Source organism: Chlamydotis macqueenii, chromosome W, assembly GCF_036417535.1.
Source record: "Chlamydotis macqueenii isolate bChlMac1 chromosome W, bChlMac1.mat, whole genome shotgun sequence".
Lineage (NCBI taxonomy): Eukaryota > Metazoa > Chordata > Aves > Otidiformes > Otididae > Chlamydotis > Chlamydotis macqueenii.
Genome location: NC_141592.1, coordinates 14,868,268 through 14,885,954, shown reverse-complemented (window position 1 = coordinate 14,885,954; position 17,687 = coordinate 14,868,268). Strand labels below are relative to the sequence as shown.

The 17,687-nt window shown below is 41.3% G+C and overlaps 1 protein-coding gene across 1 annotated transcript in view; it reads right to left on the bottom strand.

Annotated features, from left to right (window-relative positions):
* Window positions 1-16,639, bottom strand: part of LOC147596587 (adenomatous polyposis coli protein-like) — a 139,920-nt gene extending 123,281 nt beyond the window's left edge. The window contains exons 1-2 of the mRNA XM_086769680.1: window positions 16,589-16,639; window positions 6,058-6,210 (exon numbers count right to left, since the gene is read on the bottom strand). Coding sequence (XP_086625806.1) covers window positions 6,058-6,192 — 135 coding nt within the window. The 5' untranslated portion in view covers window positions 6,193-6,210; window positions 16,589-16,639. The remainder of the gene's footprint in view (window positions 1-6,057; window positions 6,211-16,588) is intronic.
* Between the last annotated feature and the right edge of the window lie 1,048 nt (window positions 16,640-17,687).

Sequence of the window (17,687 nt, the reverse complement as noted above, 5' to 3'; positions counted from 1 at the left end):
TAAGTACTGAGTCTACAATTACTGTGAAGATTTTACTACACAGTTTTTGGTCCATCAAGAAACTATAATCCACTGTGCTATGTCTGACTTGATTTCTTATCAGAAATTATATCAGATACCTCAGATCAACTACAAATCAGATTTCCAGTAACACTTGTGAAACAATGCTAATATTGTAACGTGTAACAGAACGTACACAGAAATACCTAGCATACTGTTCTGGTTTTATTTAGTGAGGGGGAGACTAAGGTGGCAGCTTCTGTAGGAAACTGCTAGAAGTCGCTCCCCTTTGTTCAGTGGACTCGGCTGGGCCTAGGGTGGACCCGCCGCTGACCAAGGCCGAGCCAATTGGTAGCAGAACGTTCCCTGATAACGCCTCTGCAATAACGTATTTAAGAAGGGGAAAACAGGAGAGAAAAAAAAAAAAAAAAAAAAAAAGAAGAGATGATGTGAAGGAGCTGAGCAGGGGCAGAGAGGGGGAGACGCAAGCCTTGTGAGCCTTGCAGGCCTCAACCTCTAGCCTCTTGCCAGGCAGCTGACTGGGCCTGACTCAGCCCAGCACAGTTGCAAGAAGTGGAGAGTAGATGAGATGTGGAGAGAACCTGAGAGGCATCTGCCTGAGCCTGATTGTGAAGAATTTCTTGAGAGAGGAACAGCTGCAGATGCCAAGGTCAGTGAAGAAGGAGAGGGAGGAGTAATGCTGCTCCTGGCCAAGATCCCCCTGCAGCCTGTGGTGCAGCCCATGGTGGAGCAGGCTGTCCCCCTGCAGCCCATGGAGGAGCAGAGATCCACCTGCAGCCCCTGGAGGACCCCACACTGGGGCAGGTGGATGCCTGAAGAAGGCTGTGGCCTGTAGAGGGCCCACACTGGGGCAGCTGTTCTGGAGGGACTGCACCCCCTGGAAGAGATGACCCACGCCAGAGCAGTTTCACAAAGGACTGTGGCCCATGGGTGGGACCTCACGATGGAGCAGGGGAGGAATGTAAGGAGTTCTTCCCCCGACAAGGAAGGAGCGGCATAAAGCGATGTGTGAGGAACTGACCATAACCCCCATTCCCTCTTCCCCCCTGTGCCGCTCGGGGGGGGGGGGGGGGGGGGGAAAGTGGTAGAGATAATCTTAAGCCCAGGAAGAAGGAGGAGTGAAGGGAGGTTATCTTGTTCTGTCTCATTATCCTGCTGTTTGTAGTAATAAATGAATAGTTTTCCCCAAGTGGAGTCTGTTTTGCCCATAACGGTAACTTTAAGGATTTTCTCCCTGTCCTTATCTCAAACCTCGAGCCGTTTTTCTTATATCATCTGCTCCTATTCTCTCGGAGGGTGGGGGGAGTGAGAGAGAGACTGCGTAGTCTGGTCCCGATCAGGGCTGAACTACGACAGAAACAAACTGAAAAGTTCTGTTATTTGACACAGTACGTATCCCCAGCAAACTGTTCAAGTTTCTGGTACCTTAAATTAAAATGGGTCTCCATTAAATGCACGCATCTACCATCTACCTGAGGAATCTCATATATAAATATACACTATATATGTGTGCATATTGTTAAAGCCTATTGCCATATTGTTGCTGCTCACTGAGTTCGGAATACAGGTTCTCAGTTATGTCCCCTGTGTAGCCCTTATCAAGGTCATCACAAGACTGGTCAAAGCTAATCAGTAGATTAATAGATAGACAGTAGTTGAAAAATTAACCTTTACAGATATGTTTGCTGTGTTAAAGAATAGGAAATCAATCAATTGATCTATGCTTGAGTAAGTGTATTTTGAGTTTTACAGACCACAGGCCTCCAAAGAGAAAGATCATGAGACGTGGTGACCTGAGGATAACTTATTTAAAGCAGAGCAGGAACAAGACAGGAGAAGCTGTGCTGAGGATCTGAATTCTGTGGACATTAAGACTGATGAGTTCCAAGAACTGAAAAGGCCAGATGGAAACTTCTGTGAATTTTTAAACCTTACGTAACCATATAGAAATAGTATATAAGATCATGTATGTAGCGGATTTTGTCACTCACTACTGTGGTGGCCTAACTCTGAGTTGTTGTGATTAAAGAGCATACTTAGGTGTTACCCTGCATATGAAATTTCCTTTTGCACACACACATATATATACTTATATATCTTTTGAATTTTGCCATATATCAGGGATATCTGAAAATGTTAGGCTTCAAATTCTGATTTGCATGCACATGCATTGCCTCACCTCTGGGCCTGGCAATGTCATGGAGCAGATTCTCCTGGAAACCATGCTGAGGCACATGGAGAGCAAGGAGGTGGTTGGTGACAGCCAACAGGGCTTCACCAAGGGCAAATCGTGCCTGACCAATTTGGTGGCCTTCTATGACGGGGTGACAGCATCGGTGGACAAGGGATGAGCAACTGACATCATCTACCTGGACTTGTGCAAGGCATTTGACACTGTCCCGCACGACATCCTTCTCTCTAAACTGGAGAGACATGGGTTTGATGGACGGACCACTCGGTAGATAAGGAATTGGCTGGATGGCCGCACTCAGAGAGTGGTGGTCAACTGCTCGATGTCCAAGTGGAGACCGGTCACGAGTGGCGTTCCTCAGGGGCCCGTGTTGGGCCCGGCCCTGTTCAGCATCTTTGCTGGAGACATGGACAGTGGGATAGAGTGCACCCTCAGCAAGTTCGCCGATGACACCAAGTTGTGTGGTGCCGTCAACACGCTGGAGGGGAGGGATGCCATCCAGAGAGACCTTGACAGGCTGGAGAGGTGGGCCCGTGCCAACCTCATGAAGTTCAACCAGGCCAAGTGCAAGGTCCTGCACCTGGGTCGGGACAATCCCAGGCACAAATACAGGCTGGGCGGAGAATGGATTGAGAGCAGCCCTGAGGAGAAGGACTTGGGAGTGCTAGGGGACAAGAAGCTCAACATGAGCCAGCAACATGCCCTTGCGGCCCAGAAGGCCAACCACATCCTGGGCTGCATCAAGAGGAGTGTGGCCAGCAGGTCGAGGGAGATGATTCTGCCCCTCTACTCTGCCCTGGTGAGACCCCACCTGGAGTACTGTGTCCAGTTCTGGAGCCCCCAGCACAAGAAGGACATGGACCAGTTGGAGAGGGTCCAGAGGAGGGCCATGAAGATGATAAGAGGGCTGGAGCACCTCTCCTATGAGGACAGGCTGAGAGAGTTGGGGCTGTTCAGCCTGGGGAAGAGGAGGCTCCAGGGAGACCTTATAGCAGTCTTCCAGTACCTCAAGGGGGCCTACAGGAAAGATGGGGAGAAACTCTTCAGTAGGGCCTGTTGCAATAGGACGAGGGGTAATGGTTTCAAAATAGAGAGAGGTAGATTTAGATTAGATAATAGGAAGAAATTTTTTATAATGAGGGTTGTAGGACACTGGAACAGGCTGCCTAGAGAGGTGGTGGATGCCCCATCCCTGGAAACGTTCAAGGCCAGGCTGGATGAGGCTCTGAGCAACCTGATCTAGTCGGGGATGTCCCTGCCCCTTGCAGGGGAGTTGGACTAGATGACCTTTGAAGATCCCTTCCAATGATTCTACGGCACTTGAACTACACAAACTATGAATTGAGTAGTCTTTCTCCTGAAGCTTATAAAACTGAAATTATCTCTTGACTGAAGAGAATCTTGCAATGATATCAGATTTTTTTTTCACCCACAGACTCCAATTCCCACGAACATTCCTAAATCATCTTTCAAGTTCAAGATAAGGTAATGCAAGGTTTGAATGCTTTTCAAATCCATCTGAAACAAACAAGGAAAAGAAAGTGTCTCACTTCATGTCCAGGAGCAAATACTCATGAAAAATAGAAGTGGTTGGAATTTTTTCATAGAATGGTGGGTTTAAAAAAAAATAAATAAATAAATATCAAATTAATCTAAACAATCCTCTCCCCCCTCCACTCCAAATTAAGAGAAGCATACTGAGTTTGGTGGAGCTTTTTTAAGAGACATTTCTCAGGTCCGGGAAAGCATTTCAGAAAAAGAAAATATGAAATATCTACTCAAAATATACTAATAAAGACAGTTCTGTGGAGTGCAATAGAATCACTTTGTTTGGTGATCTGCCAGATTTGAAGTAAGGACATAAAGCTGTCTGTCCCACATCCTAAAGTAATGCCCTAGAGATCACCTTATACAGCTGGCCTGTTCCCAAGTCACTGGGAATTCTATTATATACACAAAAGTCAAAAGAAAAAAAAAATATAAATATATGGGGACAAAGAAGAGAAAGAGACTTTTTCTCTGTCCCTTTTTCAAACTATGAGGAAGATCATCTCTACTATTCTTCACTCCTTTATTTTAGATCGCAATCACAAGGAGAAAGGGAGAGTTATTGATAAATTTGTTATCAATAGTCTCTCACTCACTCCCTCCACCCTCCAGTGGGACAGGGAGGAGAACTGGCAAAGAAAAGAAGGCAAAACTCATGGGTTGAGATAAGAAAAAGAAATTAAGAGAATAACAGAAGAAAACAAAACAGAGATGGAAAACAAACAAAACTCAATAACAGACAATACTGAAGCACATAACTTACAGTACAATAGCTCACAGCAAATCCTGATGCCTGACTTCCTCCTGAATAGCAGGAAGACTTCCCTCAGCACCCTCCTCACTGATATACTGAGCATGATGTCACATGGGATGGAAGAGCCCTTGGGCTAATTTGGGTAAACTATCCCAGCCCTTGGCCAATTAGTAAACTATCCCAGCTGTGTCCCCCAGGGGCAGGGGCCACCAGTTCCAGTTCCTCTCCCAGCTCAGGTGAAAGTTAACTCTATCCTAGCTGGAACCAGGACACAGATCTAGCTCAAATTTTCTGAAACATACTTAAGCAAATAAGCAATTCTTTTCAGAGTTGTTAATACCAAATGTAGTTTCAAAAGTAGCTGGTGTAAACGACTATAATTTTACTTCAGTTCAGAAAGCAGAGTCATTTTCATCTTGCAGTGTAATGCAAAGATTTAATATAACTAAAAATATGTAGTTCAAGTGTTGTCATAACTACTGACAGTAATTCAGAACATAAGAAAAAATTGATTATAATGGATATATAGCTCAATCTAGATGCTAGTGGAAAAGGAAGTTCAATTAAAAGTATATTTAAATTGCTACATTCATCAAATCAGCACATTTAATATAAAGTAACAATAAATTATGGTAAAGCAAGGAGACAGGCATACAAATGTTGTTTAAACGTTTAGAGTATGCCTACAATATACAGTAGTATATGCAGAGATACCAAAAATTTCAAAGCCATGTTAGCTTGGGTACCAAAAGCAGACCAGTTTTCCCAGCTGCATCACCAAGAAACACGATTTGTCAGCTCAGGAAAAGCATTACATTAAGGCAGGTATATTGCTTGGGAGATTCTGCCTTGTTCAGTGCCATGTATCACACAAATACAACTGTACCTATAGATGGATTTTGATCAGTAGGAAGATAAATTCCACCTGAGCTTCATGTTTCCTCTTGGATAGATGGCTTCAAAGGCTAGATATAACCTAGCCAATAAACACTAGACACATTTGGGTGAAATTAGTAATTATAAATTTAGGCCTTGGGAGAGACTGAAGACTTGTGGTATTATTTTAAAATGAACTTTTCTTTTTGGGATCTTAAGTAAATATTTTAATAAAACTAAATTTTTTAAACTTACCTTAAAACACTGAAAATCTTCAATCTCATCACTGTTTTCAAAAGCTGAGCAATGCCTGCTTTAACATAAACTATATCAATAGACTGGACTTCCTACTAGGAAGTACAGCAGTGGTAAAATGGTAGGGCTTATCATGACAGAGAAGAAAAGAAGATATGAAAATGGAAAGGTGTGTCTAAGAATTGTTTTGAGATGTTATTTTAGTTTCCAAATTTCAAAAAACTGTTTTCATAATCAAGTAGATTTGATTAATAGTTTTCCCTTATACAGCCTGGAAAGGGATTTCTGTAGGAATCTAAAAGCATATAAAATTTCTTGAGCAACTACCCGTCCATTAAGACACTTACGCATGATCAAAACTAAAAGGCAATAACAGAAAAGGTGATACACACAGACATACAGATTGCAATACCTTCATATTAGATGCCTCAGTTTCCAGTTTTGTTAGGTGATTTGAGTTGTCCTTTAGCTCTTGTCGAAGACTGGAGTTCTCCATCTTTAATGCCTCAACTTGCTTTAACAACTGGTCATATGAAGCTGCAGCCATCCTGGGCTACCCTCAGCCCTGGAAAAATGAGAAAAGATACTAGATTTAATCATTTTAGGAAAAAAAACCAACAAACACACAAAACCAACAAACACACAAAACCAACAAACACCTAAACATAAAACTACATCTCAGTTTTTCCCATTTACCACTAAACTTATTAAACATTTAATTAAATCCAAATTCATTAAACCAAACTATTAATGCCTAGAACTAACATAATTTCAATTGCTTTTCTTTTCAGTAGGCTTCAATTTTATATGATTCAGCAAATGAAAGATGATGATAACAATTGCCTTAGGTATTAGGGGAAGCCAGAATACACAAGGGGAAGTCATACCATTATACAAAAGCATCCTTACTTTTAAGAACTTCAGTCATAACAATAAGAAACTAAGGCTATAATAGATAATATTTAATCTCTTTTGAGTAGTCAACAAGCACTGTCAACCATATCTAAAAGATACTGACTGCCCACATATTTTATGAAGTGAAATATAGAAAATATAGACACAGATGCTCAGCATTCTTTAGAATACAACACACTAATGAAAAAGTGTAAAAGGAGAACAGTAAATACTGAGGAATTTTAACGGAAATGAAGCATCTAATATAATAGTAATCAAGCCTTTTGCAAAAAAAACTCCAGGGCATAAAGACTAAAAATAAATATTTGTATATTTCTAACACAAGAAGTGGAAATACTGCACAGTTAAAGAAACAAATGAAAGGTCATTCTTAATATCAAGATACCCTATATTATAAATACAAAGAGGAAGAGTAGGAAAGATATAGTACATAAATCATGAAATAAAATATTATAGTTATTGTGTTAATAAGCCATACATGCATTTTAAGCAATCTTTATTTTGGGTAATATCGTCACACAGTCCTAAAACATTACCACAATTATTCAGCCATTACAAAGTAACAAGACACACACACACACAAACTTGAATGATAAAACTGAAATTATTTCCTATTTTCCAAATTCAAAACCCAAAGTTATTGTTATTCATATAAATAAGCAACATAAGATAATTAAAGTCTGGGTAACTACGTATGAAGCTCTTTACATTTGAAGCTATCCATTTCTTATTTGAAAAATAAGTCATTCATCAGAGTAACAGGAAACATAGCACTTCTTACACATACAAGTTATCCTGCCAATTTCATAGCAAGAATTTCCTAAGCAAATATGGCACCTGTAACTCAAAAGAGCTTACAGGACAACATTCATTTTTCATTGCTTGTCGTAGTTCAGCCCCAATCGGGACCACAACATTGCTCTATAGTACTTTGGAAATATCAAGCATCTAAAAGCTCATACTTAGTTTTTATTTTATTATGGAACATACCGCAAATACAGTTTGCAAGCTATATTGAAAATTATGCTAACAGAAGAGCAATTTGTGTATTCCCTTTTACCTTTGTAATTACAAGATCAAGTAACTGCTTGTGTAATCACCTTTGCTCCTCCAGACAATTCTTAATTGAATGATCAAACTAATTTAAAAAATAGGTAAAATTATCCAAAAAGGTTGGACTTAGTTCTCCAATATAAATTTTCAAAATTGTTTAATTTTTAAAAATTTCAATTCAATGAAAATATAAACACGAACATCTATTATTAAAGATAGGAACGCTAACAAAAGCTTCACTACATTTGATATAGAAAGTTTATTTCATTTTCAAGAAACAAAACTTCATGTCCTAAACACATCCATCATTAAAGAGGGGCCAAGAAAGAAATCTGCCATTTGTGGAATTGTGACTTCAATAACAGTACAAATGGGGGGGGCACACATGACACCATACCTTAATAAATTGATTTTTCCTAATGCAGTCATGCTAGACAGGAGACCTTACTTTTAGAGAAATGAAGACAATACAAAATATTTATTCTATTCCATGGATTCTTTACTTTTTATAATCAGGCAGTTCCACCTAAAAGGCAGATAGCTGTCAAAGAGTTTTAACAATAACAATATCCAGAAAGGCAAATTGTTTGTGGTCCATTTCATGCATGCATTCATTTGATAAGTACTAGTTTGCCATTCTAATTAATAAAACCAACAGTTCACATTTCTTTTAAGAACATACAATCCTGCCCAAGCAAAGGTGGATAACTTTAAAATGTTTTCACTTCTAAGTGCTATAAAATGACATTGTATCATAATACTGATAGAATCTGTTGGTTTATATGAGGCTCCATGACTACATTGCATAAATAGTAAACCTAATTTTTCATTTGTTGCACCTGACATGTTAGAAATTAACTCAAATATATCACACATTCATTTACATCTAATTGACAGAAGCTGCTGTGTGCCACACTTTACATACATCTCAATTCTAGCTAGAGTACCTTTTTCTTATATGATGTTAATCCATGGTTAGTATGTGTACTGCTTTGGGCTGGGATAGAGTTAATTTTCTTCATAGCAGCTGGTATGGTGCTGTTTTGGATTTGTGATTGTCGTGGTTTTGTTAGTGAGGGGGGGCCTAAGGTGGTAGCTTCTGTAGGAAACTGCTAGAAGTCGCTTCCCTTTGTTCAGTGGACTTGGCCAGGCCTAGGGCGGACCTGCTGCTGGCCAAGGCCAAGCCAACTGGTAGCAGAATGTTCCGTGATAACGCCTCTGCGATAACGTATTTAAGAAGGGGAAAACAGGAAAAAAAGAAAGAGAGAGAAGAGAAGATGTGAAGCAGCTGAGCAGGGGCAGAGGCGCAGAGGGGGAGGCACAGGTCTCATGGGCCTTGCAGGCCTCACCCTCTGGCCTCTCGCCAGGCAGCCAACTGGGCCCGACTCGGTCCAGCCCGGCTGCAAGAAGTGGAGAGGAGATGAGAAGTGAATAAGATGTAAAAAAAGATCCTGAGAGACATCTACCAGCCTGTTGTGAGGAACAGCTGCAGACGCCAAGGTCAGTTCAGAAGGAGGGGGAGGAGTAATGCAGCTCCTGGCCAAGATTCCCCTGCAGCCTGTGGTGATGACCATGGTGGAGCAGGTTGTCCCCCTGCAGCCCATGGAGGTCCACGGAGGAGCAGAGCTCCACTTGGAGCCCGTGAAGGACCCCGTACCGGGGGAGGTGGATGCCTGAAGGCGGCTGTGGCCTGTGGAGGGCCCGCTGGGACAGCTGTTCTAGAGGGACTGCACTCCGTGGAAGAGATGACCCATGCCAGCGCAGTTCCATGAAGGACTGTGGCCCGTGGGAGGGACCCCACAATGGAGCAGGGGAGGAATGTGAGGAGTTCTTCCCCCGACCATGAAGCAGCAGCATAAAACAACGTATGATGAACTGACTGCAACCCCCATTCCCTCTTCCCCCCTGTGCCGCTCGGGAGGGGAAGGTAGTAGAGATAATGTTAAGCTCAGGAAGAGGGAGGGGTGGGGGGAGGTTATCTTGTTCTCTGTCTCATTATCCTGCTGTTTGTAGTAATAAATGAATAGTTTTCCCCAAGTTGAGTCTGTTTTGCCCGTGATGGTAACTTTAAGGATTTCTCCCTGTCCTTATCTCAAACCTCGAGCCGTTTTTCCTTATATTTTCTCTCCCTGTTCTCTCGGAGTGTGGGGGGAGTGAGAGAGAGACTGCGTAGTCTGGTCCGATCGGGGCTGAACTACGACAGTGATCAGTGTTGATAACACATCAATGTTTCAGTTATTGCTGAGCAATGCTTACACAGCATCAATACCTTTTCTGTTTCTCTGATTGGCCCACCAGTGAGTAGGCTGGGAGCGGGCAAGAAGCTGGGAGGGGACACAGCCAGGACAGCTGACTCCAACTGACCAAAGGGATATCCCATACCATATGGCATCATGCTCAGCAATAAAAGCTGGGGGAAACGAGGAGCAAGGAGGGTTATTCAGATGAAGCAGCCCTGCTTTCCTGTAAATGTCTAAACACCTGCCTGTCGATGGAAAGTAGTGAATGAACTCCTTATTTTGCTTTGCCTGTGCATGCAAGTTTTTACTTTACCTATTAAACTGTCTTTATCTCAACCCATGAGTTTTCACTCTGTTGCAACTTCTTATTCTCTTCCCCATCCCACTGTGTGGGGCTTAGCTGCCTACCAGGGTCAAACCAGAACAGTATGAAAGGTCAGATAAAATTAAGAACCCAATATTTTTATCCTTCTGTCAACTGAGAAATTCTCACTTATACATTTCAAGGTTAAAATAATTAGCCACATTAACAACATGTGTAAACACAAAAAAAAGAAAAATGTAGAAAAATGCATGGGGGAGGAGCTACAGTAGAAGAATAGCAATTGATAGCACTGTTGTTTCATATGAAAAATATGCTTAAAAATACTTATATTAAATGAGTAAGGATCCAGTTACTGAAGGGGAGGGGCAAGTAATGCATCTTAAATGAAGTGGCTGTCAACTGTCTACAAAACCAACTTTAAGGCTACATTTCACAAAGAAAAAAGTTTTACTTACTACATACCCAATAATAAAGATTTTTTTTTCCCTTTAAAGAAATGAGCTCCAAATAAAATGCACCAAAATTATCTTAGCTGAAACACTATTAAATGCTTTCAGATAACAAAAATAAGAGGTTTATTCAGCAAATTGTTAATTTAAATCAACTTCATAAGACTCAGAGCAGAATTTAAGGTTGTCTTTAGACAATCTGTTGCTACAGCTCACTTAACATGTGAAAACTGGAAGCAAATCTGAAGAACAATTTTTTTTTTAAATTTATTTTTACCTTCTCCTCCTCTTGATCTAAGTTTCCAAGCACCCTATTCCTTTTGTGATATGTTTGTTGGTTTGGTTTTGTAGTTTGTTTTAGGGTTTTTTGTTGTTGTTGGGTTTTTTTGTTTGTTTTTTTTTTTAATAATACAGAAGTGGGACATCAGTGCTAAGAGAGTATTTTACCTTTGACTAGGAGTCACTTATTGATTTATTCAGATATCAAGTATTAATCCAAAGGTTTTCAGATATATAAAAAAAAACAACCAGAAAAAAACCAATCAACTTTGAATTAGCTGATTGCCACAAGCTGAGTAATCCAAAACATCTCCAATTTTTATTTAATAACAGATGACTAAATGGACAATAAGCTACACTTTGCTCTAGGCCCTCTTCAGACAGACAAGGTTCACAGACATATATTTCCTCATTCACAGCAGAGACCATATAGCTAGTCCAAAGCAAAGCAAGGAATGGTTTACACTTGGCCCTTTAGTCTGAAGCTGTAACACCGCACACATACGCAGAAACATATTAAAGATCCATGGGGCCAGAATCAGTTTAATCAAGAATAAATACAACTCTTCACTCCAGGTATGAAGTCACTATACTGGGGAGTTGAGGGGAAAGGAAATAGGAAGAACTGTTTGTTCTAATACAAATTTCATACTTTATCCAACCCAAAGGAAAATACATGGCACACAGAACACAACCCACCTTCAGTAAGTTCACTATTATGATTGAGAGACAAGCTCCCTTTTATGCTTTACATCTGAGTTTCTTTTTGCAGAGTGGCCCAGATTCAAATGGAAGAACAGAGATATCCCTATTGCTAGATTTACTCCAAGGAATAACTCTGGGCATGTAGGAACTTCACTCCATCAATATAAGAAACACCTAGAATCTAGGTCTCCTAGTTCCCTAACCCATTTTCTCATTCTTAGGAAATGTAGGAGAAGAAATTTCTTACCAAAGTAAAATGAAATTATGACAAGAAATTTCACTATGCTGTACTGAATCAGCAGCTTACATAAATACACATATCCAAGCAGAATTTAAAGTTGGATACAACTCTTTCAGACACTAAAACCAAAATTAATCAGCAGCCTAAATTTATGCAAATGTACTGTTAAGATTTAGACATGCATTTTTCTACATTAAGAAAATTTTATTAGTTATAACTGCGCAGGAAATAGGAATTTAGAGGTGTCATAGTTGAGCCCCAATGGGGACCAGACTACGCAGTCTCTCTCTCACTCCCCCCAGCCTCCGAGAGAATAGGAAGAGATAATATAAGGGGAAGAAAAAAAAAAAAAAAAAACAAAACAAAAACAACCCCCAAAAAAACGGCTCGAGGTTTGAGATAAGGATGGGAAGAAATCCTTAAAGTCACCGTTACAGGCAAAACGGACTCGACTTAGGGAAAACTATTCGTTTATTATTAAAACCAAAGCAGAATAATGAGAAAGAGAACAAGATAACTTCCCCCCCACCCCTCCCTCTTCCCAGGCTAAACATTATATCTACTACCTTCCCCCTCCCGATCAGCACAGGGGGGAAGAGGGAATGGGGATTACGGTCAGTTCATCATGCGATGTTTTACACCGCTGCTTCCTCCTTGGGGGAAAAACTCCTTACATTCCTCCCCTGCTCCGTTGTGGGGTTCCTCCCATGGGCCACAGTCCATCGTGAAACTGCTCCGGCGTGGGTCATCTCTTCCATGGGGTGCAGTCCCTCTGGAATGGCTGCCCCAGTGGGCCCTCCATGGGCCACAGCCTCCTTCAGGCACCCACCTGCCCCAGCATGGGGTCCTCCATGGGCTGCAGGGGGACAACCTGCTTCACCATGGTCATCACCACAGGCTGCAGAGGAATCTTGGCCAGGAGCAGCATTACTCCTCCCCCTCCTTCTTCACTGACCTTGGCATCTGCAGCTGTTCCTCTCAAGAAATTCTTCACAACAGGCAGGCAGACACCTCTCAGGATCTCTTCACATCATCCAGCTCATCTCATCTCCTCTCCACTTCCTGCAGCCGGGCCGGGCTGAGTCAGGCCCAGTCGGCCGCCTGGCGAGGCCCATGAGGCCTGCGTCTTCCCCTCTCTGCCCAGCTCAGCTTCTTCACATCTTCTCTTCTCTCTTTTTTTTTTTCCTGTTTTCCCCTTCTTAAATACGTTATCACAGAGGCGTTATCAGGGAACATTCTGCTTCCAATTCGCTCAGCCTTGGCCAGCAGCAGGTCCACCCTAGTCCACTGAACAAAGGGGAGCGACTTCTAGCAGTTTCCTACAGAAGCTACCACCTTGGGCCCCCCCTCGCTAAACAAAACCACAACAAGAGGTGCTCCTTTTAGTCTGAAATCTTCATAGAGATAGGCAAAATCATCAGTATTTTCTGAAAACTTACAATTTTATATTGATCTGTGTTCTTTATTTGAAATCAATAAAGAATATACTCAACACCCCCTGAAGTGGTTCTGCTTAAGAACCCCAAGCTCAATAATTTATAAAATATTAATTAAATCTTCTTATGGAAATATTTCAGCCTCCATTACTAGGGGTTTTTTTTTCCCAGTCATAAATGCTATTACTACCAGAACTTCCTGTAGAACAAATTAGTCTTTTCAGAACAGAGGTTCAAGAATAATTTAAAATTTAAAACCCTAACATGTCTTTTTATCAACAATATAGATAGAATACTAGCACTGTGTATACATAAACAACATTTTCACTACAATTTATTTGTTTCATCTTTAAAAATCTTCAACTGAACACTTATTCAGTCACACATGGTAACCAATGCTTATTTTTTGTTTTGTTAGTGAATAAGTTGTATAGTCATTTCAGAGAACAAAAATCAGTGGAAAAAACAAAACTATTTTCTCCAGTAAGGCCCAACCCAAATAATACTGAAGTCAACTGGGGCTCCAAGTTCATTACACTGATTTTGGATTATGAATTTTGTTGAAAGAGCAATAAATCAGAGATGTCTGACTCACTAATAAGGAAACAGAATTTAGCATTCTACCACCACCACTACTGGTTAGCAGAAGTGCTAATGACCCAAGACTTTTTCACAGTGCAGTTATTATTCTTAAGATAACAAATTATGATCACTGTGCCTACAGTTCATTAATATCCAGATTATAATTGAGTACTGTTAAAAAGGACTATCAACTCTGATCTCTTTCTACAGCCACAAATTTCACCCAACTATCCTGTGCCAAGCCAAATATCTTATCCTTATTATTCTTTACTATTCTGTCAGTTTCTGTAATTCACTCCCAGGTGACTAATGGGGAATTGTTTCTTCAAGGGCATATCGCACTGAATTCAGGAAAAAACAAACTTATTCGGTACTGTCATTAAAGTATATTTTGAGACTTTAAAATTAGTTTCTTATTAATCCTCGTAACACATTTCAAAACATTTTTTGAAGTACTAAGTCTAAGGGTTCCAACTTGCAAGAGATTACTGCTAATGCTGGGATGGCTGGAACAGTACCTGCCATACCCATCTCTGCAAGGTTCCCACCCAGGGAAGAGAGGAGGGCTCCAGCTGCTCATATAGCAGCTACTGAACCACTGCAGGTTACTGCCTGATTACTAATGTAATCTGAAATAAGCATATGTTTAACTTAATATGCTGGGCCATTAACCACAATGGTTCAGCAGCTATTATACAAGTATTTCCAAAATACAAGCAGGGCTGACAGACAGGGGCAAAAACCCTGCGCGGCTGTTGTAAGGTAAGCCAGTTCTACTCATTATATAGTTACTTATATCAATACACTTAAAACAAAGAAAATAAAGCAAGGTTTATTTTGTCATAATTTTTTTAATATATCAAATCATGCTGATTTGCATTAATTCAATTGCTCTGTTACCCAAATCTTTTATCAGCTTCTCCACTCTTCTGTCTGAAGCTTGACTTCAGGTTAAATGGTTTATATATAGATATCCTTCTGCTTGTCCTTTTTCAAATCTGGCAAAATATCAGCAGTCTTCCAAGTCTTTCTTGGCATTTAAGAATTTATCAAAGTATTAGTGGGACAGAGACTGTCTTATTCAGTTCAGTTTGAGGCAAGTTTTCCAGGCCTGCTAATTTAAAAAATACTTATCCTTCACAGGTTTTAATACTCTCCTTGTATATTCACTGAAAAATACTCCCTCCTCCTCAGGTCATAAAAGCCCATTATCCTGATTCTTTCCAGATAGAGCACAAAAATATTCATGCCTTTTCCAGTATTACACTGAAAAATTACGATATTTCCACCTGGTGACATGCCTAAGCCATACTAAAATGGCTTTTGTTGTAAACCTATTTAATCTTCCTATCCCTACATCCATCGAAGAAAAAACCCCAAAATGCCTACTCAGTAGAAGGGAGGTTATTATGTTTGATTTTTTCCTCATCTGGGCTATGCGGGCACATAGACATAGTGAGGACACTAAAGGGGCTCTAAGGCTTTGGGTATAGTTAAATAGAATTAAGAAAACAGTATGGAATAAGAGTGCCCATAAATGGAACAGCAGTGTTACAGATCTCATACCCTCAGTTCCTGTTCTCATTTGTTTTGCACTAAGTCAGAGACACGTGGAAAGGAGTAGAAAACAGCCATCACTGAAAACTGTTTCTTTGGCTGTTCACAAGCTTGTTGTTTTAGTAACAAGGACTTTGTTGCAAACTCAGTAAGTTAGAGCTTTGTCAAACCTTTTTTGTGCATCATTGCATTTAACAGAACTAAAGAGGAAGAAAAAAAAAAAGTTTTATCAATTTCTTGGAGTGCCCTTACAGAAGCCTGATTCCAGGAAACTATTTTCAGTGCATATATTTGTGTATTTTCAAAGAACTGTAATTTTGATAAAATATTCAGAAATTAAGTGCATTAGAAATAAAAAAGTTAACTAAATAGTAAAAATAAAGTATAAAAATATTAAAGTGCACTTTCAACAGAACAAACAACAGAGGAAGAAAAAAGATTTAAGTTGTAATTAATCTATATTATATTATTCATGTGCACAGCAATTCAGTTTGTATAGAAGTATTTTTATTAAGCTGTACATTTCCTGCTACAGCTTTAAAAGGCATCTTTCAACATATGACTATCCAAACCAGTCTAAATTGAGTTTTGTTTATCCATTGAAAACTAACAAATGAAAAAACGCTCCTTACAGTTCACAGTCAAAGTCCTACACCTAAGTCAACAGAAAGGATTTTAAGTTTTGAATTAAATAGTAGATACAATCAAATAATTCATCAGCATGCATCTTCGAAAAATCTTGGTTTTGCAAAATCATGGTGTATTTTGATGGCAATGACCTAACTACCAGAATAAAAGCTGCATATTTGACAAAGAGAAAGGACCCACCCATTAACATTTCCCAGAGCATTCAGGTTAAATCACAGATCTAAGCATATCTTTGCAACGTTAAAGATATTTTTAAGAAGTCAGAGAATTTCAGGGTTGGTTAAACATACAATGTTCCTCTTATAAGTATCTTCAGTGTTTCTGCTGCTACATAGCTCACAGTTGGCCACCTATCAATGCATTTCTGAGCGCAGCAGTACAGCCCAGCTTCCCGTCCCTTTACAGCTCTCATTTTCCAGCGAAAAAGCTGCTTCAGTGAAGCGCAGAGGCGGCATCGCCGCGTCCTATAACTAACAACGCCAGACTGGTGCCACACGCAAGGGAGCTCCTTACCGTTTCACAACGGGACGTGCATCATCCCCAGAGGAACACATTCATATTCCGACCCCACAGGCAAGGGCTGCGCACCCTGAAATACATGCCTTGCCTCCCCTCCACCTATTGCTGCAGGGCGGCACAGCCACGGCAGAGCACAACCGTAGAAGCTTTGTGACCCTCGCCGGCAGCTACTGCTGTGGCAACACGAGGAGGCAAGATGACCTCAGCCCTGCTCGCCATATATCCCTTCCATTCGTCGTTACCTGACGCTCTTTTCCTTAGATACAGTTTCCCCTCACCCTCCCTTTTTTATATCAACAAGCCTTTTCTCTCTTTCCCCTCCCCCTCTTTTTCTTTTTTTTTTTTTTTTTTTTTGCCTATTTTAACCACAAAAGCTTTTTTTCTCCCTTTCCGGCGCCGCTGCCTCCGTCACAGGCGCGGCTGAGCATCACAGGGAGCCGCCCTCAGTTCCCTCCGCAGCAAAACCACCAAGATCCGGTGATTCTGCGTCACTCACACCCACCTCCGCAACTGCTTGTGCTCCAATCCCGCTACCAACTGCCCCGCTCACGCCCAGCATTTGCGCTAGTGCCGCGACCAATACGCGCCCCACCCCCCCCAGTCACGTGCCGCCCGGCGCCGCCGCACAGCCAATGGGGCGGTGCTCCGGAGACGGTCGTCCGTCTCGTCCTTCCCCCCTCACCGGAAAACAGTTGCGTACTGTGGGCCATCGCCCTAGGTGGGAGGGCTCCGGCAGGAGCCACTTCCTGAAATTGTACGTTTCGCCGCATTTAGCACTTGCTGAAACAACGGCGAGTTGCTGCTTTTGGCACCAGGAACAGCCCTGCCAAACGCAGTATGTGTCGCTGACATTAAAATGCTAAATGCTTCAGAGGGGTTAACGAGCAGCTGTGCGGACTGGACAGCACAGTCACGGGGGGGGGGGGGGGGGGCTGCGCTTCCCCGAGGTGGCTACCGTATTCCTCTTTAACGCAGATTCATCCACAACGTTAAGGGGCAAAAAAAAAAAAATAGTAAAAAAGCAAACTCGCACCACTCGGCCGCCAACAGTGAAAAGCAGGATCCAAGGGTATACCTCTGCCTGAAAGTTAAT